This window comes from Notothenia coriiceps, unplaced genomic scaffold, assembly GCF_000735185.1.
Source record: "Notothenia coriiceps isolate Sejong01 unplaced genomic scaffold, NC01 NC01_scaffold00000339, whole genome shotgun sequence".
NCBI classification, from domain to species: domain Eukaryota; kingdom Metazoa; phylum Chordata; class Actinopteri; order Perciformes; family Nototheniidae; genus Notothenia; species Notothenia coriiceps.
In genome coordinates, this window is record NW_011333040.1 from 8,688,344 (window position 1) to 8,710,089 (window position 21,746).

The 21,746-nt window shown below is 41.5% G+C and overlaps 2 protein-coding genes across 2 annotated transcripts in view; both read left to right on the forward strand.

Annotated features, from left to right (window-relative positions):
- Positions 1-13,189, forward strand: part of nrde2 (NRDE-2, necessary for RNA interference, domain containing) — a 17,317-nt gene extending 4,128 nt beyond the window's left edge. Inside the window, exons 3-19 of the mRNA XM_010770212.1 lie at positions 1,570-1,767; positions 3,479-3,619; positions 4,131-4,396; positions 4,480-4,685; positions 5,488-5,712; positions 7,016-7,205; positions 8,384-8,517; positions 8,804-8,924; positions 9,021-9,193; positions 9,304-9,475; positions 9,677-9,897; positions 10,005-10,476; positions 10,857-11,263; positions 11,346-11,485; positions 11,592-11,733; positions 12,132-12,203; positions 12,713-13,189. Of these exons, the coding sequence (XP_010768514.1) occupies positions 1,570-1,767; positions 3,479-3,619; positions 4,131-4,396; positions 4,480-4,685; positions 5,488-5,712; positions 7,016-7,205; positions 8,384-8,517; positions 8,804-8,924; positions 9,021-9,193; positions 9,304-9,475; positions 9,677-9,897; positions 10,005-10,476; positions 10,857-11,263; positions 11,346-11,485; positions 11,592-11,733; positions 12,132-12,203; positions 12,713-12,838 (3,406 nt within the window). The 3' untranslated portion in view covers positions 12,839-13,189. The remainder of the gene's footprint in view (positions 1-1,569; positions 1,768-3,478; positions 3,620-4,130; positions 4,397-4,479; positions 4,686-5,487; positions 5,713-7,015; positions 7,206-8,383; positions 8,518-8,803; positions 8,925-9,020; positions 9,194-9,303; positions 9,476-9,676; positions 9,898-10,004; positions 10,477-10,856; positions 11,264-11,345; positions 11,486-11,591; positions 11,734-12,131; positions 12,204-12,712) is intronic.
- A 1,649-nt stretch (positions 13,190-14,838) lies between these two features.
- Positions 14,839-21,746, forward strand: part of calm1a (calmodulin 1a) — a 15,831-nt gene continuing 8,923 nt past the window's right edge. Inside the window, exon 1 of the mRNA XM_010770222.1 lies at positions 14,839-14,945. Within this exon, the coding sequence (XP_010768524.1) occupies positions 14,943-14,945 (3 nt within the window). The 5' untranslated portion in view covers positions 14,839-14,942. The remainder of the gene's footprint in view (positions 14,946-21,746) is intronic.

The following is a 21,746-nucleotide window of genomic DNA, read 5'->3' on the forward strand; positions in this document are numbered from 1 at the left end:
ATGGCTCCTCCTGGGGTTTTGGGAATAAGGCTATGTTTATCTTTAGACCAAGTCTCTCTTTCTTCAAAACTGACCAGGATCCGTGAGATTGGAGGAAGAGCAGGGAATACTTCCTTTGTTTTGTATGTTACTTTTTATCATATAAAACAAGATTATTGTTTAACTTGCATTCTGGTGTTTCTTAATCCCTTCCTTTTTACGAATTTACCCAGCTTACCATCGACACGCGAATCGAGGTTGGTTTTTAAACAATCCTCCAAATCATCATACAGCATAAAAAAATGTGTGTGTGGTCTGCCCCCACCTTCGCCGCATTGCCTCCAGACATGCGTTCTGTTCCCGGGGGGGGGCCCCCCAGTTTTCTAAAAAAAAAACCCCACCCCAACCCCCCCTTTTCCCCCCCCCCCCCCTTTTAGGCTTTGGGGTTATGAACGGTATCTGATTATGTTGTTTTCCACCCAAAATTCCCTCCATACCTTGACCAGTAGTTGAATGCTGCACTCTACATACATGTATCATTTTCTTCCTCTGTCATATCAATCCCGAGTTCTTTCTCCCACTTTTCTTTTATATATATGAGTTGAATTCCCCCTAACTCTCCAAACAGTAGCTTGATATTAGAGCTGAAATCACCCTGCCTTTCTTCCCTTCATATGGAGAATAACGAAACACAGTTTTACATTACCCCATTTTTGTTTAGTGTGTTTTTATTCCATTTTTATTCTTTTTATATAATAGTCTTCTCCCTGTAAGTATCTAAAATGGTCACCCCTTTCCAGATCAAACGTATCTCTTAGATATTGAAAACTCTGCATTTCCCCTTTTTCACCATCCTACATATTGCTGCGATGCCCCCTCGGGGCCATCGCTTCAAACCTGTATCTTCTTTTCCCGGCTGGAATTTATTATCATTTGTTATCCATGTCAAAATCTTTGTCTGTTTTCCTATTTTGTATCTCTTTATTACCATGTTCCAAGTGTTTAAAGTGCATTTTGTAATTGGGTCTAATACGTTTTCCTGTGTCGTAAGTCATTCTTTATCCCCTAGTAGTTTTTGAATCTGGTAGTTTTCCCCATTTGTTTCAATGTCCTTCCATTTGGCTACATATTCCATATTACACCAACATGCCACGGTTCTGATTTGTGCTGCATAGTAATAATCCTGGAAACTCGGCACTGCCAATCCTCCTCTCCCTTTGGGTAGCTGCAGTGTCGCAAGCCTAATCCTGGTCTTTAAACTATTTGTACATGACAAAGCCACGGTGCCAAGTGTTTGACACATGCTCCATTCTCTCATTCCCTTTTACTGATCTGACTTATTCTTTTCCTTGTGTTTTTCAATATTATTTAACGTGAAGTACTCTGTTTTTCAGAAATTAACCTACTAAATATTTATGTTATTGCTCTCCCATAACAAGTATCAGAAGTACTGTATCATTTAGTCACATAAATCTAACGTCAGGTGTTTATAGATAAATAGATAGATAGACCTGTGAAGTTAAATTGTTCTCTTATACTTTTCTTTGTTCTCCGACTGTCTTAACATTAAGTGCACCTTATAATCCTCAGTGTGGGGAGATATGTGAGCTCTGAGGAGGAGGAGGAGGAGGGTCATGTGCCACCCAAAAAGAAGAAAAAGAAGAGTGAAAAGAAGAAGAAAAAACACAAAAAATACAAAAAGAAGAGCGAGAGACATTCGGACAGCAGCGGCAATGAGACTGAAATAATTTTCCCCAGTGACCTCAAAAGGGAACAAGAGGCAGAGAGGTATGCATACATTTTACACATGCTCACACTTCTTGTACACATTTGCACTGTCTTACTTCTGACGAGTGTACTACGAGCCAGTTTTCTGTGGCTCTCTTTTAACCTGGCTAAATAACCATGGCAACCTACGCTGCAGAACTAACCTGCTCCTGACCAGGTTATGTTTAGAGTTTAAGCCTAAAATCGCCAAATACCGCTGTTCAACCAGCTGTTCTAACTAGCTGTTCTAACTAGCTGTTCTAACTAGCTGTTCTAACTAGTTCCTTTAAAATAGCGCAACTTTATAGTCAATCTATGAGCGGTAAAGGTTATCAGCTCAGGTAATAAGTTATTATGTAACATTTTGAGTTCCAGCGTTACATTTATGCCACTGATCAAAGCTGTGCTGTTACACTAGCGCATACTGTATGACATGCACTATTTTTTTCTTCTCCGTGGCAACCAATACCAGTGATGCGTAACATCAGTACAAGGTATTATTCATCAGTATAAAACTTACTTGCGAGTGGAATGCAGTATAATTCCTTAAAACCATCATTTCCCCACATGTTTTTATGTCTCCAGTCCCCTTTTTTGCTAAGGTCCGTTTAAATTGCTGGCATATTGCAGCTAATCCAAAACCGATTCAAAAGTTGATTAGTCTATTCATGTATCACAGATCAAAATTCAATACAAATGTAGCCACTTCAGGAACAAACAAAGTTGCTGAGAGGCTGAAGTCGGGCCTGGTTGCCTATTGTCAGATGCGCTATCAAAAATATATGCTGGGATCCAAAAATGCAGGGAACACAATCTTAATTTAATGAAAATTATCAATTTAATATAACGTGCAAAAACAAATAATCAGAATAATCCAGCTATCACAAAGTAGCTGTGAACAAAAAAATACAGTGCCCCTCTCACCCTGTCTTCCACACACACCTCACACGGGTCAACAGGTAATTATATTAAATATGAGTGCTGCCCATACCCATGTGACCCAACTGATCCAGCCAATAATTGATCCAGGAATATTAAAGGTGGGGTAGGTAAGTTTGAGAAACCGGCTCGAGATACACTTTTTGTTATATTCCATGATATTTGACACAAAATCCATAAAAATCTGTGGAAGCCGTAGTACTGTAAAAAGCACGACCAATCATCTGAGCCGGCCCGGCTAAAATAACTGGATGGACTACCTGCCTGTCAGCCTTCCATCTGTGCACAAATTTATCTTGTGCCCTCATTGGTCATGTGCGCGTTTGTGTGTGTTGGAGGAGCGGCTCTGTAAGGAAGTATTTTCAAATTCTAGCGCACTCGAGCTGGTTTCTCCAAAATTACCTACCCCACCTTTAAGTTATAATATTATAAAAAAGACCAATCCCAAAATATAAAAAAAACCCTTATTAAATCATACAACAGATATCTCTGACATTCCTGGCTCCTACAAATACATTTCATTTCACTTATATATATTCTATTCACAAATGTCATTAACCCGTATCCCAAAAGGAACAGTGTTCACAAGTCAAATGTGAATGCCCTGTATTGTGTGAGTCTGAAGAGGAAAGCCTGGGTTCACAAAGACAGTGTTGATAACCAGCTTCGTAGTATCTCTGATCAGGAGTTTTAGTTTAGTCGAGCCAGCTAAGTCAAAGAACCTCTGGCTCTGTTGATCTCTCTCCGTGGTTTACCTCCCTGTTCTGTGTTTCTGATGCGTGTATCCGTACAGTCCCCAGGCTGCTCCGTTAGCAAGTTGTTTCTCCTGGCTGGATGACCTCAAGTCGCCCACAGAGCAGCCGTTCTGTGTGGACCGTAAAGCAGACCAAGCCAACTGGACCTACAAGTCACTGTACAGAGGAGACATAACCAGGTAAAACACACATTCAAACACACACACTTCCTTCTTGATTTTTCATCGGACAAAAATGAAGTGTCTCCTTTAAAGTCAAACTCTGCTCAGTGGGATCTTACGATTATTTAAAATCAAGAACTTTACAGGTATATAATGTAGCATTTCCCCATTATAATGTCCACACACATCAAGTTATTTGTTTAGCTATGTTCTTGCATTAGCCCAAATATTTCAAATACTGTAGCTTTCAAACCTGGAGAAATCCATAATTTGAATCAAAGTATATGTCTGATAATTCAGCTCCTGGTAAAAAGCTTGAAAATGAAAAATGAAATGAAGGAATCCTTGACCCCACTTTATGACACCTACAAACTCCATCCCTTTATTGCTGTTTAATTGAGAGACTCTTAATGACAGAAACATATTCATACATGAAGTAGGTTTAAAGGCTACACTAGCAAAACAGATGCTTACTTGATACAATTAATTTTGTCATAGTGAGATTTCAGAACCTCTTTATGTGCTCTAGGTATAGGAGGAAGGGCCTCTCGTCCTTGGGTCTGGACCCCCGCAAACAGGGAGTTAGCTGGGAGGTGCCAGAGTCAAATAAGAAACAGAAAGGCGGGGACAAGAAGAAAGCAGCAGACAGATACTTCTCTACAGTCAGTCGCCAGCTGCTGAGGTCCGAGCCCCTTGTTCCTACATTACCCACAATACCTAAGGACGGCAATGCCATCAGCACCTCCTCCTTTCTCCCGCTGGGCGGCGATGAGGAGAGCAAAGGAGGAAAGACAGGTAAGAGAAGTAGCTACAACAGACTGTAAAAGGGAAGCGACCGTAGCTGTTGTTTCAATAAGAAATGTAATGTTTGGATCCAGGGGACAGAGTGCAGACATCCTCAGTGAATCCTCTGGGTGTGTATGACGCCTCCACGGCCCTCTGGCTGCAGGGGAAGGGGCAGCAGGAGCAGGAGGTGCAGACCGGGCAGAATGCAGCGCTGGCCGGAAGGACCGAAGAGTTCAACAGGCGGCTCAGAGAGCAGCCAGGAGACACGCAGCTCTGGATACAGTTCATACGATACCAGGTAGGAAGACTGGGCTTTACATGGTATAGATTGAAAGATCCTAAAGAGTTATTAGCTTCAAACAAGTGAGACTCCAGATATGTCCAAAATATGTGGGATATCATATTTGATAAGAAATTGTTGTCTATATAGTTCTCACAAAATCTAACCTTGTCTTATTACACTGCTTAGTTGAATAATGACAATAAACGGGATAATACACATTATCCCGCTTATTACACGGCCACATAATAAATGAACGACTTCACCCCCAATATGAATGAAATTATTTTATTAACTTGAAAATAATCGTATTGCTTTCGCCCAAAAAACGAAACTCTGTACCACGGCACACCAACAGCTGGAACTGCAGCAACAACAACGCAACTTAAATTGAACGGCAGAACTGATTGAGTTTTACTGTAACTGTCCAAGTCAGTTCACAGTTTCCTGTTGCTGTTTACTTCCTGTCTGCCTTCTTCTGAAGATGTATCTGTCTTTTAACCTCTTTCCTTCTGTCCTTTGATCCTCCTTAGCAACGGGGATGTTATGCTAAGCAGCGGTGTGTTTTATCGAGTATTAATAACATCTGAAATGTCCGAATTGACCAATCAGAATCGAGTATTCAACTAAGCCATTTAATAATACTTGACTCACCGCTACTAAGCAAAATAATGACCATTGCTAAGGATGATTAAACAACATCCCTCCTATTCGTGTTGGCCTTTATTGTTCCGTTCATGAACGCCTCGCTGTCCCTTATTGTTTATGGCTTTTCAATAATTTAGTTCTTCATTCTGTACCGCCTGTTCTCCCTCCCCAGGATGAGCTGAGTGCAGCAGCGTTTGGAGGAGAGGCGGAGCAGCAGGGCAGTGAAGCGGTGGAACATCGGAAGTCCTCCTACAGAGCGCTGCTGGAGAAAAAGCTGAGCATCGCAGAGCGCGCTGTATCGACCAACCACAGCTGCATCGCTCTGCAGCTGGAGAGGCTCCGGATCTGCCAAGAGCTCTGGGAGCCCTCTGCTCTGGCCAAAGAATGGAAGAAGCTGGTCAGTGTACAGCATTAAAAATACATCTTTAAAGTCCAGAAAACCTTCTCAGGGTTTTGGTGTTGAACTACAGCTGTAGTTCTTTTTGTTGCCCTAAATAGAATTGATAATTGGCAGTATTTATTTTGTCTTTGGTTCCATTCAGGTTTAAAAGGCTACAAGCAAATGTGGGCCGAAACGCAGGCTGCAGATTTATTGTTAACGACTTTCCCTTGATTATCCCGCTTAACAAAAACATGTAGGTATCATGAATGTGTGCTGGCACGGAGAAATCCAATGGCAAAAATAACTTTTTGACAAGGGAGTCGCCAACTTCCGGGTCGGCCAACAAAAATATGTAATCACTGCACCACTCTATTTGTAAGGGGAAAATAATCACAGTGCTAAGAGAATCCCAGTGCACTTTGAAAGCTGCTGCAGCAGCAAGGAAGTGTTGGACATAATTATTGGAGTTATCTCGTGTACTTTGGCAAAGGGTAGTCAAGTGTGCCCTATGCTAAAGGAGAATAGAAAGGAAGCATTGCTGTCGTTTATTTCTTTGCCCTAGATAGAGTTGATAATTCGCAGTTCTGTATTTTTTCCTCTTTGGTTCCATTCAGTTTTATACTGCCTTTTTTCAATCAAAGGCTGTATTTTGTCATGTCTGTGTACCAAAACTTAGGCTGCAGATTTATAGTAAACAACTTTACATGGAAATGGAAAGGTCATACGGTCAAAACAAGATGTTAAGGAGAATAGAGTGGTGCATAAACAACTCCTAAAACCCGGAAATAACTAAGCATTTCACCACTTCGGGTTACCTAGTCTCCAAGTCAATGGTTTTTTGAACATGTTGGTGGTTAGAAGCCTGATATTAGTTCTGTGGTTAACACCGGCTGAAGACATTTTCAAAAAAATGCTGTACAACATAAAATTCCTCAGTAATTTCCCCACCCGTGAATGTCTGAAACCTATGTATCATTTTAGTGACTAAAAGAGACTACTAAACGTAACAAAACTGATACATTTGTGGTGGTGATGTTCAGCCATGCGGCCACGATCTAGTTATTTTATAATCTAATATTAGCTTCTTACTTCTAAAGATTGCATTCACGGTTCAAAAATCACAAAGTGGTGTTCATATTTGGAGATTATCCTGCTGAACAAAAAAGTGTAGGTATATCATGAATATGTGTTGGCCACAGAGCTTATTTTCTGCTATATAAAGAAACCCAATTCAAACATCTTTATTAGCATTTAGTTGGAACGGCTCTTATCATGGCTGCCACTTGGTCTAACTCGTTGTACCTTTTTTTTATTTCAGGTGTTTCTCCATCCAAACAGTGCCCCCTTGTGGAGGGAGTATCTGCTGTTCACCCAGAGCTACTTCAGCATCTTCTCCGTGTCGAAGGTGAACTCTGCTTACGGGAAGTGTCTTAGCACGCTCAGTGCGGTGCATGACGGCAGCATGGTGTCCCACCCGGCCCTGCCAGGGCTCGAGGAGGATATGTTGGGTAACTGAGATTTTTTTTTCGATTTTAAATATCGAGTTTCTACTATGGGAAGTACAAAATTCACCCTGCTTAGCCCAGTTTAGATCACCTGCATAGGCGGCGCGTGAGGCTCAGGTTTGGGAAGGCTAAATAACTTTTTTAACCTGACGCTGCCCGCCTCCGGCGTCTATAGATAAGAGATCAACTCAGTGAAAGCACTGCCTGCTGACCAATCAGAGCTCAGTGTGCGGAGTTTAAATCTATCAAGTCATATTACAGGATAAAGGAAATACAGAAAAACTGCCATATGCAGAGAAGACACCGACGTGTCGCATTTATCATTCATATCACGTCATCATCAATCACATCATCGATCATATAATATCATAATATATCATATATTTCCTTATCTGAGTCAGCTTCTCGAGCCGTATCTGGCCGTGCAACACTAACATTGTCACATACTGTATGCAGAAGTGTTATTTTAAGCAACACATTAGGTTGACGAAACACTCAACTCAAATGTAATTAAAGTCAGATCCACTCATGTCTTAGATGAGGCAGTGATATCATAAACCTGTTAATGTACGCATTCAAACAATCGGTAGTTTATTTATTTTTTACCAGCTGTTCTGTATTCACCTTGCAGGTGCAGCTATGTGGCTTTTATCCTGGATAAAGTTTATTTAAAGTTGAACTTCTTCATATTTGTCTAATATTATAGTTACATTTTCATTCAGGAAGTATGACGCTGCGCTGTCAGTACGCTTGTCCATGTTTGTGATTGGTCAAATGTAGCTAGCCCCGCCCCTTGAACTCGCTCTCAGCTAGAGAGAGAAACCCTGGGTTGATTTACTGAGTTGATAACCAGTGTCGTAGAACCGCTTAGCAAGATCTCGTTTGTTAGGGTTAGTGAAGATAACTCAAACATATCCAGGGTGTGTTGAATTGGCTTCGTAGTAGTACAGCGCACAGGTGGCTGCATAGCAGCGCTAATGTCAAAGACACAAACATTATACATTATATTTGTATTTTACCAGGATGCAGTGACAAACATATTTGAGAAGGCTTAGCCTTCCCTAGCCTACAGTACCTGCCGCCCCTGATCACCTGCATCCGTCAGTAACACATTTTCTATATTCTTATTTGTTTTTTATATGCTCATTGGTTGCTCCTGGTTGTGTTTCCTGTTTGTCCAGATATCTTCACCCAGCAGTGTCATTTCCTGCGTCAGTCTGGTCACTCAGAGAAGGCCATTTCTCTGTTACAGGCCATGATTGATTTCACCTTCTACAAACCTGACAGTGTACGAGGACTGTCCACCAAGCAGCAGGTACACACACACACACACACACACACACACACACACACACACACACACACACACACACACACACACACACACACACAAACGTATAAAAGTAGACCATTTGACATATTTCTGCCAATGTGTTAATGCGTCATCTGATTGGCTCTGCCTGATCCGCCTTTATAGAGACTCCGCACTTTTTAAATTTATGTTATAAAAATGAAAAAGAACACACACAAGGTCTCCGGTAATGTTAATAAAAGCGAAATAGTGCCTTCCACTTAATTGATGTTTTCCTGTGTATGTGCAGGTGGAGTTCTTTGAGCCATTCTGGGACAGCGGGGAGGAGAGAGTTGGAGAGTTGGGGGCCCGAGGTTGGAAGGCCTGGATGCTCCAACAGGAGAAGGGGGGGTGGCTGCAGCCCAATGCGGGTAAAACACACAGACATTCTTTACTTTGTTTACTTCGGATGTAAATCCTTGATAAATCTTGAGTCATCTTCTCCTATGTATGTGTGCTGTCCACAGAGGAAGAAGAGGAGGAGGATGAGGATGAGGAGGAGGTGAAGGATCGCAGCCAGCCCAGATGGACAGTCTGGTTGGAGGTGGAGACGTGTCGGGAAGCAGCTCATTGGCTGCCCTGGAGGCCGGACAAAGCCAAGGGTCAATCAGAGGAGGACTGTGAGGACCCTGACAGACAGGTACACATTTCCTCATGATTGGAACTCTTCTACTAAATGTTAAAGCAAAGCCATTATAGGTGTGACCATTTTGTTTGACTCGTCCATCCCTCCCTTTTCTCCCTCTGTAGGTGTTGTTTGATGACATCGGTCCATCACTCATTCGCCTGTCTTCACCAGAGCTCCAGCTCCGCCTTCTCCTCCGTTTCCTGTCGTTTCTCGGGCTACCTGTAGACCCTGTGCTCTCTGCTGCCCCCTGTCAGCCGGGCCTGCTGCTGGAGAACCTCTCTCTGCTCACTCAGGGTAAAGATGACACTGTCAGTCACCAAAATACAAACTAGCTATCAGGGCTTTACAGAATATTCTGAAGTGTATTCATTGCAATGACATTCAGATTTTTTTTTTTCAGTTATTTTAGTGTTTTTTTTATTTTATAGTTTTTTCTATAACAATCAACTGGAAGGAAACACATTGACACAAAGCTGTCTCTATGTCACTCTCTAGGTAACGAGCTCAGGCGTCCTCTGACCTCGTACGACCTTCCTGACCCCGGGGTCAACTCTATTGGTCACATGACCATTCTTCAGGGTACAAGGAAGTGGGTGGGGCTTGGGAAGCTGGGCGAGATGTTTCTCACTAATGTGTTGAAGATGGTCCAACCTGTCCTCCCTGTCCAGCAGCGAGCCGCCCTGTCACTCAGCTGGATGCAGTATGAGAAACTCAAGGTGGAAGTCAGATTAATTGCACTTAAGTTATATTAAAATGAGAAGAAAAACATTTTGATCCACTTAGTATCAAGTCTAATTTACATATTTGTGTGTTTATGTGTCAGGTGTTGCGGTGCCTGCATGGCGGCAACAAGAAGCGTCTCCGATTTCAGGGCAAGAGCAGCAAGCGAGTCGCCAAGCAACTGCTCAAAGAACCTGACAACCGCTCGTCACTGGTGCTGTGGCGTGGCTACGCTCATCTGGAGTGGATGCTGGGCAACATCGATGAGGCCCGCAAAGTCTTCTCCACGGCCACGGCCATGGGGGGAGGCAAAGGGCTGCAGAGCCCCGCCCTCTGTGAGCTGTGTCTGCTGTGGGCGCAGCTGGAAATGGAGGACGGGCCAACAGTGCGAGGGGGAGGACTTGTAGACCTCACTGCGTCCCCAGCTGTGTGTGTGCTAACCAGGCTAGCAGAGGGAAGCCCCTCCGACCAGGCCATCTCTCCGGTCTCCATCCTGAAAGCCAGGAAATCATATGAACAGGTGCTGACAGCCGGCTTGTCAGCACTCGAACAAAACTACCAGACCAACAAAAAAGGTTTACTCCATCAACATTTACCGTGCATTATCGCCACAGAGATGCTACCTGTGACTTTAAAAAGGCCAAAATCTGTGGTTTTGCACTCCCATTTGCTCCTGGTCACTCAACATTACTGCTGACAATTTTTCCTTTACACTTTTAGGGCATATTTAGCAACTTTTGATTAGCCAGTGTTTTAATACATGGGTTACAGCTTCAGTGATGTTGACAGTGAACCTTAAGCTGTTAAGACATGTCACAGTAAGAAAATCACAGGGGCGAGTTCCATTAGCTGTAACACTTGTGATTTTCCCGACTATAACAGGTCTGACTGTCTCCTGGGAAAATGGTCTTATCTCTAATTAATCTGACCTTCCTTCATCTCATCATTCCACCAGCAGGTAAGGAGGACCTGCTTGGAGAGAAGCCTAGGCTGAAAGGCCTGATGGGATGCCACGCTCTGTTCCAGTACCTCACAACGGGCATCCAAGCTGCTAATGCTGTCTACAATCAGGCTAGAGACAGGATAGAGGAGCTGCAGCAGAAGCTGACCCAGGACAAGCAGCTTAACAGCTCTGAGGATGTCGCTAGCACCGACGCTAACCAGTCTGATTCCAGCCTCTCCTGCAGGCAGTATGTTAGCCGGCTAGTTTCTGAGTGTGAGGCTCTGGCAGTGCAACAGGCAGCGTTGCTTAGGTACCACAACAGCATCAGTGTGTTTCCCCTGACAACACTGAGGCAGACACTGACCTCCGCCCTCTCCACGTGGGCCGGCAGCGCCCTTCTCTGGGGTTTATATGTACAGGTAGCTCATTTAAGTTTTAAATAATCCAAATAAAATCGGTTATTATTTTTGTACGATGACCCTAACGCCAACTATGTTCCAGGTGGAGAACCGTTACCATAGTGCTGGCCGGGCGCGACGCTTCTTCCACTCTGTAACCAGGGGCAACAGCAGTGTAGTGCCACGCCTCTTTGCCATTGTTGCGGAACAACAGAGGAAGCAGCTGGTTGACGCTGCTCAGAGGTAAGAGTTGAGAGGATGATAGGTAGGTGTGGGGTCATCCTGCACCCCTATTGTGTTCTTGCTAAATTAACATTACATGTTAATAATTGCATATATATGTATATAGGTCTTGTTGCCATGATGCTGCCTTACCAATCCTGCCAGAGAATGGGCTCAGCAACCGTATCCGTGGACTGTTTGAAAGTGCCATAGCAACAGAGATGGGGTCTCACTGTCCTTTACTTTGGAGGATGTACATGCACTTCCTGGTGAGACGGCAAATAACACGCACATATTCACGTTTACAGCCCTTTTGGAAACCCAAAAACTTGTCCTTGACTTTTCAGTCAGAAAGATAATACAAACTATTGGAAATAGAGAATATTTTTTACAACTACCCATAACTCATAACAACATGGTTACAAACTTCACTTAGAGGGCAAATACCTGCTTTCGCTATCCTCGCAGATATATATATATATTTTCCAGTATTGATTAACAAAGCTTGCTATGCCTCTATGATATTAGTTTGTTCAGTGCAGTTATTTTTCTAAATATTGATTTGGAGATAGAAGTATAATAACTTACACACACAGTATGCCTGTGCAAATGTTGACAGTCAGTTTAGTCCTTAGTCTATGTGTTTTACATGTGTGTGTTTTTGTAGGTTTCAGAAGGGAAGATGGACAAAGCCACTGGGATCTTCTACAAGGCCTTACAGAATATTCCCTGGGCTAAGGTGAGCTACAGACTTAAAAATGAACAAATAAGTAATTGACTCACATAAAGTACATGCATTTATTGACATTTTAAACAATATATAACACCAATGAATATATAAGGGTTAGAGTGGAACATCTTTATTTAGATTGTGGTTTTGTTATCCCGCCGACAAAAAAACTAATTCAGGTGATCCTCTTGATTGTTTGCAGTTAATACCAATAAATAAATAAAATAGACGTTAATTGTATTGCTCCTTAATTCAGACAACAGAATATAATACTTTTAAAGGACCCAAGAAAACCATGATTACAGCTGCTAACCTGTTTCATCTAATTTTTTAATTGCATGCACAAGAACTTAATTCTCCCTCTCTCTCTTTGTTTGTGTGAGTGTGTACACAAACATTTGAATGTATTCACGTGTGTGTGTGTGTGTGTGTGTGTGTGTGTGTGTGTGTGTGTGTGTGTGTGTGTGTGTGTGTGTGTGTGTGTGTGTGTGTGTGTGTGTGTGTGTGAGAGAGATCAGGGCTTGTACATGGACGCGGTGCAGCTGTTCCCCGAGCATCTGCAGGAGTTTGTAGATCTGATGACAGAGAAAGAGCTCCGAGTCAGACTACCTTTGGAAGAACTGGATATACTGCTGGAGGACTGAACACACACACATCTCATTCAAGAAGTCAAATACACAGCACTGTTGATAGCAAGAACAGGAGACACACACAAGGACCAGATACTTACACTTACAGGTGCCATGCTTTGTACATAATGGTTTATTTTCACATAAGGCCACCAGAACTGTGTTTTTAGTACCGGACGCTATTAATAAATATATGATTCTCATTTGTATGCTGTGGGTCTGTTTATGCTTATCAGTGCGTGCACACTGAGGTTAGGGGCCTGTGTTTAAAATCAAATATTGTAAAAGTCTATGACAGTGTTAATTAAATGAATTGTAACCTTATACTGAGAGAAATTAGAAAGTGGGAAAGAAGAAAACATATTCTTCTTTCTTTTAGCCTGCATATTCAATTAAGAGTTATCGTAATTTAATCGAGAATTCCATTGAATTCATATTGAAATATTAATGTATTACCTTTTATTAATGACTTCTAGGTAACACGACTCCCGATGATGATAAGGTTAAATGTTAAGTATCCCTGCACCCACCTTGGTGAAAGACAATCTTACCCAGATACCAAGAATAGCAAAAGATCATACTGGCAGTGTCAAGTTCAGAAAGTTATCACTTTCCACGTGGTCCGTTCTAGCTTTCACTTATTTTGTATATTAATAAAATAATATGCGAACAGAGCTACTCTAAAATATGCCACAGTTTAACTATGTGCAGTTCCTATTTTTATTCATTTAAATAGTCTAGTTTTAAGAACTACATTGTAAACCTGGGCTTTCAGTCTAATTGTTAAGCGTATATAAGGTTATTCTAATTCGTTGACTTCCTCAACTCACCTGTAACTTACCTGAAAACTTTTACTTGCCCTATTTGTATATTACTAAAAACCCAGCACATATTGCACACAGTGCACGGTGGAGTCGCTTCCTCCTGCCATCGTTTCCGCGCCGTGGTTTGGCGCATTGCAGATCCGACCTGGCCAATCAGCGGCCTCTGTACAGCGTTCAGATATTGCGGGTCTGCTCTCTCCAATCAGAATCAGCCTCTCAAAAGCAAAACCGCAACTTCCCCAGTGCCGTCAGCCGCGAATGTATCCTTCCGCCTGCATAAAACTCTGTAACACAAACTAGTGCGTAATTTCGACATTAAAAAACGAAATAAATATGAGAAAACCTCACCATGTATGTTTAAAGGACAAAGACCACTGTTGTGATCATCTAAATTATTATAATACAAAATATCATTATCTTTTCTATCCCTTGACAGAGTTGACCTAATAATGAATCCCCACTGCATTTCACTAGGCTTTATTTTATGACAATAATTAAAATGTCGTTTTTTTACAAATTATTCCAAACTATCTCTTTGATTTAGAAATACATAATGTCGATGGAAAACATTTGAATATAGACGCTTGTTGCAGTTAATCTGATTCATAACTACAAACAAGGATTAAGGCCACAACTATGTGAAACATTCAGCTCACATGTGAAGAATGTGTTTGGGTTCTGAGTATATAAGCGTGTTTATGATTGTGATGCCAGATTTAATGGCAGCCATATACTGAGACTTCAGCACACTGTGATGGGTGCCAGGTTGTGTGGTTTATGACTGCACATGTTTAATAACAGAATATTGGCCAGTCCTGCATTAATAAAAGGTGTTGGGCTATGCCAAGTAGTATTGCTGGATCTTCATTTATTGAGAACTTGAAGATGACCTGGTACTTAATCTTGGTTTCAGTAGGTGATGGTCAGCCCTTTCCATAATGGGTTAATCCAGATGTAAACAGCATGCAATATAAAATGTGTACCTGTCTTTAGCTTGCTTTCCTAAATTAATCATCGTTTTAAACTTAAGAAAAACAAAGATAAGAGTTACTTCTCTATAGGAAACATGACAACCCCAAAGACAGGTATGCGCACATCATCAGGCTCTTGTTTATGTGTGCGGTAGGCCGCCTCACTGATAGAGGGTATTTCCCCACAGTGCGGAGGAATACACTGAGCCGTACAGCAGTGGTTCGTCCTGCCCGCCCGCCTCCAGCCAGCCTCGCTCAGTGGCAACCTTCCATTTCCTCTCTCCCTGTAGCGTTAGCAGACCAACGTACCCAACCCAAACAAACATGGTGAGTTACTACTCTATCAATTATGTTTCTTCATATGCGCGACTTTATATTTCGTTGGGTTGACTATATGCCAACAAAGGGGTTATAAATTCTCTCCGGATAGTCGTTTTGTTTTAATATGCTGCAGTCTCCATTGCACCGTTGAGTGAGCTAACGCTAGCGGACTAGCTGTTAACACTGGGTGCTAGACAGCGCGAGGAGCTTATCATATCATTTACGATTAACCTCGTGCACACCAGTGGAATAATATTGGTATTAATTCAGCACTGAAGTGTAACTCCACGTGTTGCAGGTGACCACGTACTGGCAGGAGTAGCTGCGGTTCGGTTTACAGCCCATGTTAGCATCACAGCTAATGGTAAATTCACTTTGACTTATGTTCCGCTACCTGACAGCTGGAACATCATTCCATTGTATCGCTGAGAGTGTTAACGTTATTTTGTTTCGGCGTTGGTGGTGGAGACGAAATTGTTTGTACAAATCAGATTTTTTTTGCCGGTGATGAAACGAAATATTTGACCTGTTAGATTCTCAGCTACGAAAGAGGCTGATGAGGAGGAGGAGATGGGCTGTCGTTACAGACACATCTTCACTATTGGACACCGGTTTATGCTGCTACAGCTATGGCCAATGGTGTAATGTATTGAAGTACATTTACTCAAGTGCTGTACTTAAGTACGATTTGGGGTACTTAAATAATTTCAATTTTAAGCTACTCTCCACTATATTTGACTTAATCTTAGAACTCAATATTGTACTTTTGAACTCTACTACATTTTTTTAAACAGAATTAGCTACCCGTTATTTACATATTCAGATTATAAAAAGATATCGAGCAGCAGTAATTAGCTCCACCTTTTATCAGCAATGATTAACACATTAATGCATGATAAACTATAATCATTAATGCATGATAAACTATAATCTAGTAAATTAATATACAAGATTCTAAAATGTTACATTGCATTTTATCACCCTTCCAATCATATTTATACAGTGTAATTTGCCATAATACGTATTGATAACAGCTAATCCAAGTACATTATGTAAGCATTGTAAAAACTGCAGTGATAATAACCAAGAGTCCTAATTAGGTCACGTAATATGGTGTAACACCTGTGCATGTTCTCTTTGCCCTATGATAAACCAGATCTACGTTTGTTGCTTTAAAGATGTTATTTGAACACTAAGCCTTATTCAGATCACTTTTAGAGTGGTTTCTGATTATTATAAGAAGAACTGTCTGGGCTATTCCATCTATTATGACGATTCCAAGCAAAAAGAAAACCGGTTTATTCTGGGTACACAGCTATGCAAAAATATGAGATCTGCTTTGTTTGTCCATCAATGCACAATGGAAGGTTCTTAGTCAGTGTCCCTGGAAATAGTCCCCAGGCAGGGCTAGCATCATATGCCAGTCATGATCTGTAGTTTATAGCTTGCAGTCATGTAATCATTAGAGGAAATGTGATCATATGACCCCTTCTCCAGGCCATATGTAGGTCATAAATGGACACAATCGCTGTGTAAAAGATGCAATCTGTTGAACACATTGTTTGTTCCGTCATTATGCAGGGAACAACTCCTACTTCAGTAAATGCCATGAGACATTCCTGCAGCACTGCATGTCACTTAAATGCATGGGGAGAAATATTTGCCGGGCATAGTGCACCTCCCTCATTTTCGTGTCTTAACCAGTAGACTGTTTTTTCTTTACACCAGTAGAATGACTTACTTAGTTACTTGAAGTTGTATGGTTGGTTGTCTCAGCAGTGGGAAAATCTAAGCTTAATTTATAGAGATTTTGTAGGCATTTGCAGCTTTTTAAAGGTAACATAATTGATTGCAGATTTAATTTTGGGTTAGCCCAACTGAATAGAATAGCAGGATGAGCTGGTTTGGAGTAATAACTCTAACTTCATTTGATTATTCCTATTTGATGATTTCAAAATGTATTTCTTGTCCCTCACAGGCATCTGTAGTATTACACTATCTATCATAGACAATGTTTCATACAGGAAGTAGCCAGTGGGATTAAGAAATATCTGTAGCAAATCAAATTTGTCATGGTGACTTTCCATTCAGGGGTTTATTTAAGAGAAAAATACATGTCTTGTCAGTCATCAAATGTGCTCGTGTTTCGCCTACTTGAAGTGAGAATATACATCAAAACTATGTTTTCTACCCTTCAGCATTTGCTTTAGTGTAGTAGTGATTATATGTCATGCTCCAATAAAACATGTTCTTACAAAAATGACCACATTTAATGATGTACTCGGTGTCCTGTCCAACAGGAACATGTTCTGTGTTGCCAGGCATTGCAGCGCCTTGAGAGGAATTTGGCCCGGGTATTAGAGGCATTAGCAGCTTGTTAACTACAGCACAGACACTCATGCATACATTCAATTTCACACACAAACATCCTCGCTGTTATCTTCATCCAAGTTATGAAAGCAAAACTTTCAGTGCTTGAGAGCAGTGATACCTTAGATGAAACATTTAAAATAAATGTTATTTATTATTACCCATTATTCTCAATGTTCTCCCTCTTAGTCTCTGTCAGACAATTACAAAATATCGTTAAAAATCATATATCAATATTTAGAGATTGGATTATTATCATTACTTTCATGAATTTAATAAAAAAAATACTTAAAGGTCCCATGTCATGCTTTTCCGGTTATTACCCGTCCCCTTGTGTGTTATGAAGGTTTTTATGCATGTAAACGACCGTTTACATGCATAAAAACCTTCATAACACACAAGGGGACGGGTAATAACCGGAAAAGCATGACATGGGACCTTTAAGTATTTTTTTTATTAAATTCATGANACAACTAAAGATGAACAAAGCGGTACGTTCAAAGAAGAGTTCCTCGTGGAACTACTTCGAACTGACAGGTGCAAATTAAAAAAGAAATTGTGTTGGGGGGGGCGAATGATCGAATAATTGAATAATATTCGCCAGGGCTTTCCGATTTTTGAATTTGATCATGGTCAGTTTCTGGCATCCCTCGCGCTGATCTTGTATATAAGGTATATATCAATTCTGGCGAGAATGTGACGCCCGCCCCGTATACAAGATGGCGCCGCGGACGTAAACAACAACGTGACGTCGGAGCTCTGTAAAAGCAAAGCTGTGTCTATTTGACACGGTTTTAATATTTTTGGAGAAATTATACAGTTTTTGACAGAACAGAAATATTGTTTTCTGGCATCACTTAAACGGGGCCTATCATGCAAAGTGCACTTTTTGGTGCTGTGGGAACCAACACACGGGCATCGGTCACGAGGACGTCCCACACCATTATACGTGGACGTACTCAAGAATGACGCAGGAGCACAAAGTTCCAATGAACGGGCCAGATGTATGGAGAACCGGGATGACTGGAAGCGACGATGGAGGGTTCGTCTGAGGACGACCTAGAGAGAGAGACACATGAGCACATACTACAGTTTAAAAAAAGCAGAAATCAAATCTGAGCTGAAAGGAAATGCTCTGTTTTAGTTTAACACACACAGTCAAGCTCACACACACTCTTTTATGAACATATCGGTCCACCAGCTGAATGAAAAACAGAACAAATAAAGCAAAGAAAGTGAAAAGCATGAAGCAGATTCACACTTAAAGTATTATCGTACAGAACAGAACAGCGATAACATCTGATCCTTTTACAACAAACACTAGAAGCTCTTTTTAAGTTTTGACTAACATTGTAATCCTGCTGGTAATCCGCACATTTAGAAAGTAATCAGATGTGTTAATGTAACTGTAAGGGAGTACAGTTTTCTTCGTATCCTGATAATCCCGTTACATGTAATCCTTTACTCCCAAAGCCTGCTTATTCATGACTTTTGAGTGTTTAGCTTCTATGGAGCGAGCCCAGTTTGTGGTTTAATGAAGAGATGTTGTGCTGCACAGCCTCAGCTGCCGGCCAGTGATGGAAGTGAGGAGGAATGTTAAACTTCCTGTCAATGTGTGTGTGTGTGCGTGTGTGTGTGCGTGTGTGTGTGTGTGCGTGTGTGTGTGTGTGTGCTTTACACAGATGCTTAACCCTCCTCCCCAGCAAAGCAGGATGGGAGGGGGGTCTGAGCTTCCTCTGCAAAACATCTGATTCTTATTTGCTTCAACAAGGGAGGATAAGAGAAAAGGATGAATGAGTTATCAGAGACTTGTGTTGGAGTGGATCGAGGAGGACAGCTGTATTGTTTAATACATCCGGAGAAATCGGGCAGAGTGCTTCGTTCCCCAGGTGGAGTTTAGACCTTGAGTGTTTCATAACCTCTGCTCCAGACCGTTTCTCACACATACTTTGGGCATTTATTTCCCTCTGCTAGCCTAGATGCTAATCTCCAGCGCTGACTTTGTTTGAAATGCTGAGATAAACACACAAAGGTGACCCTGTTCTCTTCAAGCAACCCGTGCTTTCCACCTAAAATCTAAACATCTGAACAAAAGAGAAATGTGCCTGCTGTCAGGTTTGTTTTCAGTGACATTGCTTTAAGTTGGAGGCCCATGGCGGGTCGTAAAAATTGTGGGAATTTGACACTAGAGTCCTGCGTGTGGTTAGGTTTACACTCTTTCTTAGAAGCAAACTGTCCTGACTTGCTCCATCCATCAGTGCAACAGGATTATTTGAAAAACCTCTTGCACTGGATCTTATTTTTGGCTAGATTTGTGCTCTCACTCTCACTTCCAAACCTTTTTTATTGGTTAAAATTGATGTTGACATCTTAGAGTTTCAGTTTTCCCTCAAGAACTCAACATGGATGGAAAATGTATGAACAATTACTTATTTAGGAGGCCAAGAAGCACAAAATGGTATTATTAATAGCTCAAATCAGCGTACGGATCACCAAAATCGCACTATTCTAGCTAAGGAAATGATTAAAACTTAAACTATTTCCATTTGCTATGAATAAATAACTTAGACACTCGCCCTTTGTAGAAAATCTCCTCTAACCCCCCTTCATCTTTGACATTGCTAATAGTTCATCTGCACTGATCTTTTTAATCTCCCTTTAAACGTTGCCATTGTTTTAAAATGTAATGTTTAATGGAGAAAACATGTCTTGCGCTTAAAATCCCTTTCAGATCTTTTCAATATTCAAACAAGAGCAACGTGTGTTTCTTAACCGTGTGTTTATTAACCGTGTGTTTCTTAACCGTGAAAAACTTTCAATAATTGACATGCTGTTACGCTTAAAGCCTTTTAGTTAAGTATTGCAAGAGAAGATATTGTAGAGAAAAGCAAGCTTGCCAGTAAATAATGAAAGATTTTAACATTGTGTGACCTTTTTAAAAGAAGAAATGGCACACTTTGAGACACGTACTTAAAAAAAGCAATGCTGCTATGAATGTCTTGAGGTCTTTATTTGTTATATTTGTGATGGGTAATAGGTCAAATGTTGACATAATCGGAGCAAAGGGAGATATTTTCATCACAGCCACTCAGTGCTATTTAAAACACCACACACAGTGTCAGTTCTGGCGTTGAATCAAAGAGCTAGCTTTTTTCACAGATATATCTCCTTAGCTGCTTTCACACAAAGTACTTTCCCGTACTTAGTTCCCAGCACTTAGTACCCTCATTACATGGAACTAAGAGCAGATCGCGTTCACACCGAAATAAATTCCCTGAGGGTGGATTAGGCAAATTTAAGCCGCTGACGTCACTTCTTCTTCTTCTGCTTTGGGTTTACTGGCAGGCCGCAAACAACTTCACGGCGTATACTGCCACCCGAAGTCTCCGGCCGGAAGTCCCCGGAGACTGGCTTCAGTAGAAGCTGCTGGGACTCCCAGCAGCTTCTACTGAAGCCTTCCGAGTAAATCGCCAGAACGCCGACACCTCCTCATCTCCACCGCTCCCATGTTTTATTTTGTGTTGCCAAAAGTTATTCTCTCTTCGTTGGCGCGTGGGGCTAATGCTAATGCTAATAATGCTAATGCCAGCAAATACAATGGAGGATTCACAAAACTTTTCAGAGTTTTACGGGGCGTGGTTTGCAATTCGCCCAGCCAATCAGAACTTGGACCTTTTTTCCCCCATGAAAGTACCACCTCTCTATCAGGCACTAAAAGTTCTCATGAACTAAGTTCTCTTTTTGGTGTGAACGCAAAATCCCAGGAACTATCGGAACTAAACGGGGAAAGTACTCCGGTGTGACAGCGCCTCATGTAGAAACAGCTTACTGTACCATTATTTCAGGTGACAGCAGCTTCAGCGGAACGTAACGCACTGAAGCCAAAATATATCCACTAACTGCTGTTTGGTTTTAGTCACACATATGTTCACCTCTCCATGGCTCAATCCGTATTCCTTTGGGGCCACTTTTCCTGCATATTAAACATGAAAAGGAGGCATGAATTTGTAACTTAAACAGCATTTGTCAGCACAACAGCCTTGTGTTTGGCTTCTGGCAGCAATTAAGTCTGACTATTGTTGGTAAATTGTGCCGGATCATTTGACGCCAAATGTTTTCAGATGTTTGACTTAGTTCTTTTTTTTTCTTGCAGCCCTATCTGCTTTTTTATTGACTGACTTTGCTAATTCGGTTTTGGGATATTCATACAGACATCTCTAAGAGGTTGACTAATCACAACAGAGCCGGTCAGCTAACCAATTGGAGCAGACTGAAAAGAGGTGCTGCAGCACAGGCAGTATGAGAAAAATAAAGAGCTTTTTGAACATTAAAGCATGGAGACATGTAGAGACACTACATACTGATATCTAGAGTCTCAAGCCACTATGAAGAGCGGTAGCGTGCACAGAGATGCGAATTCTCAGGGAGAAGACGACT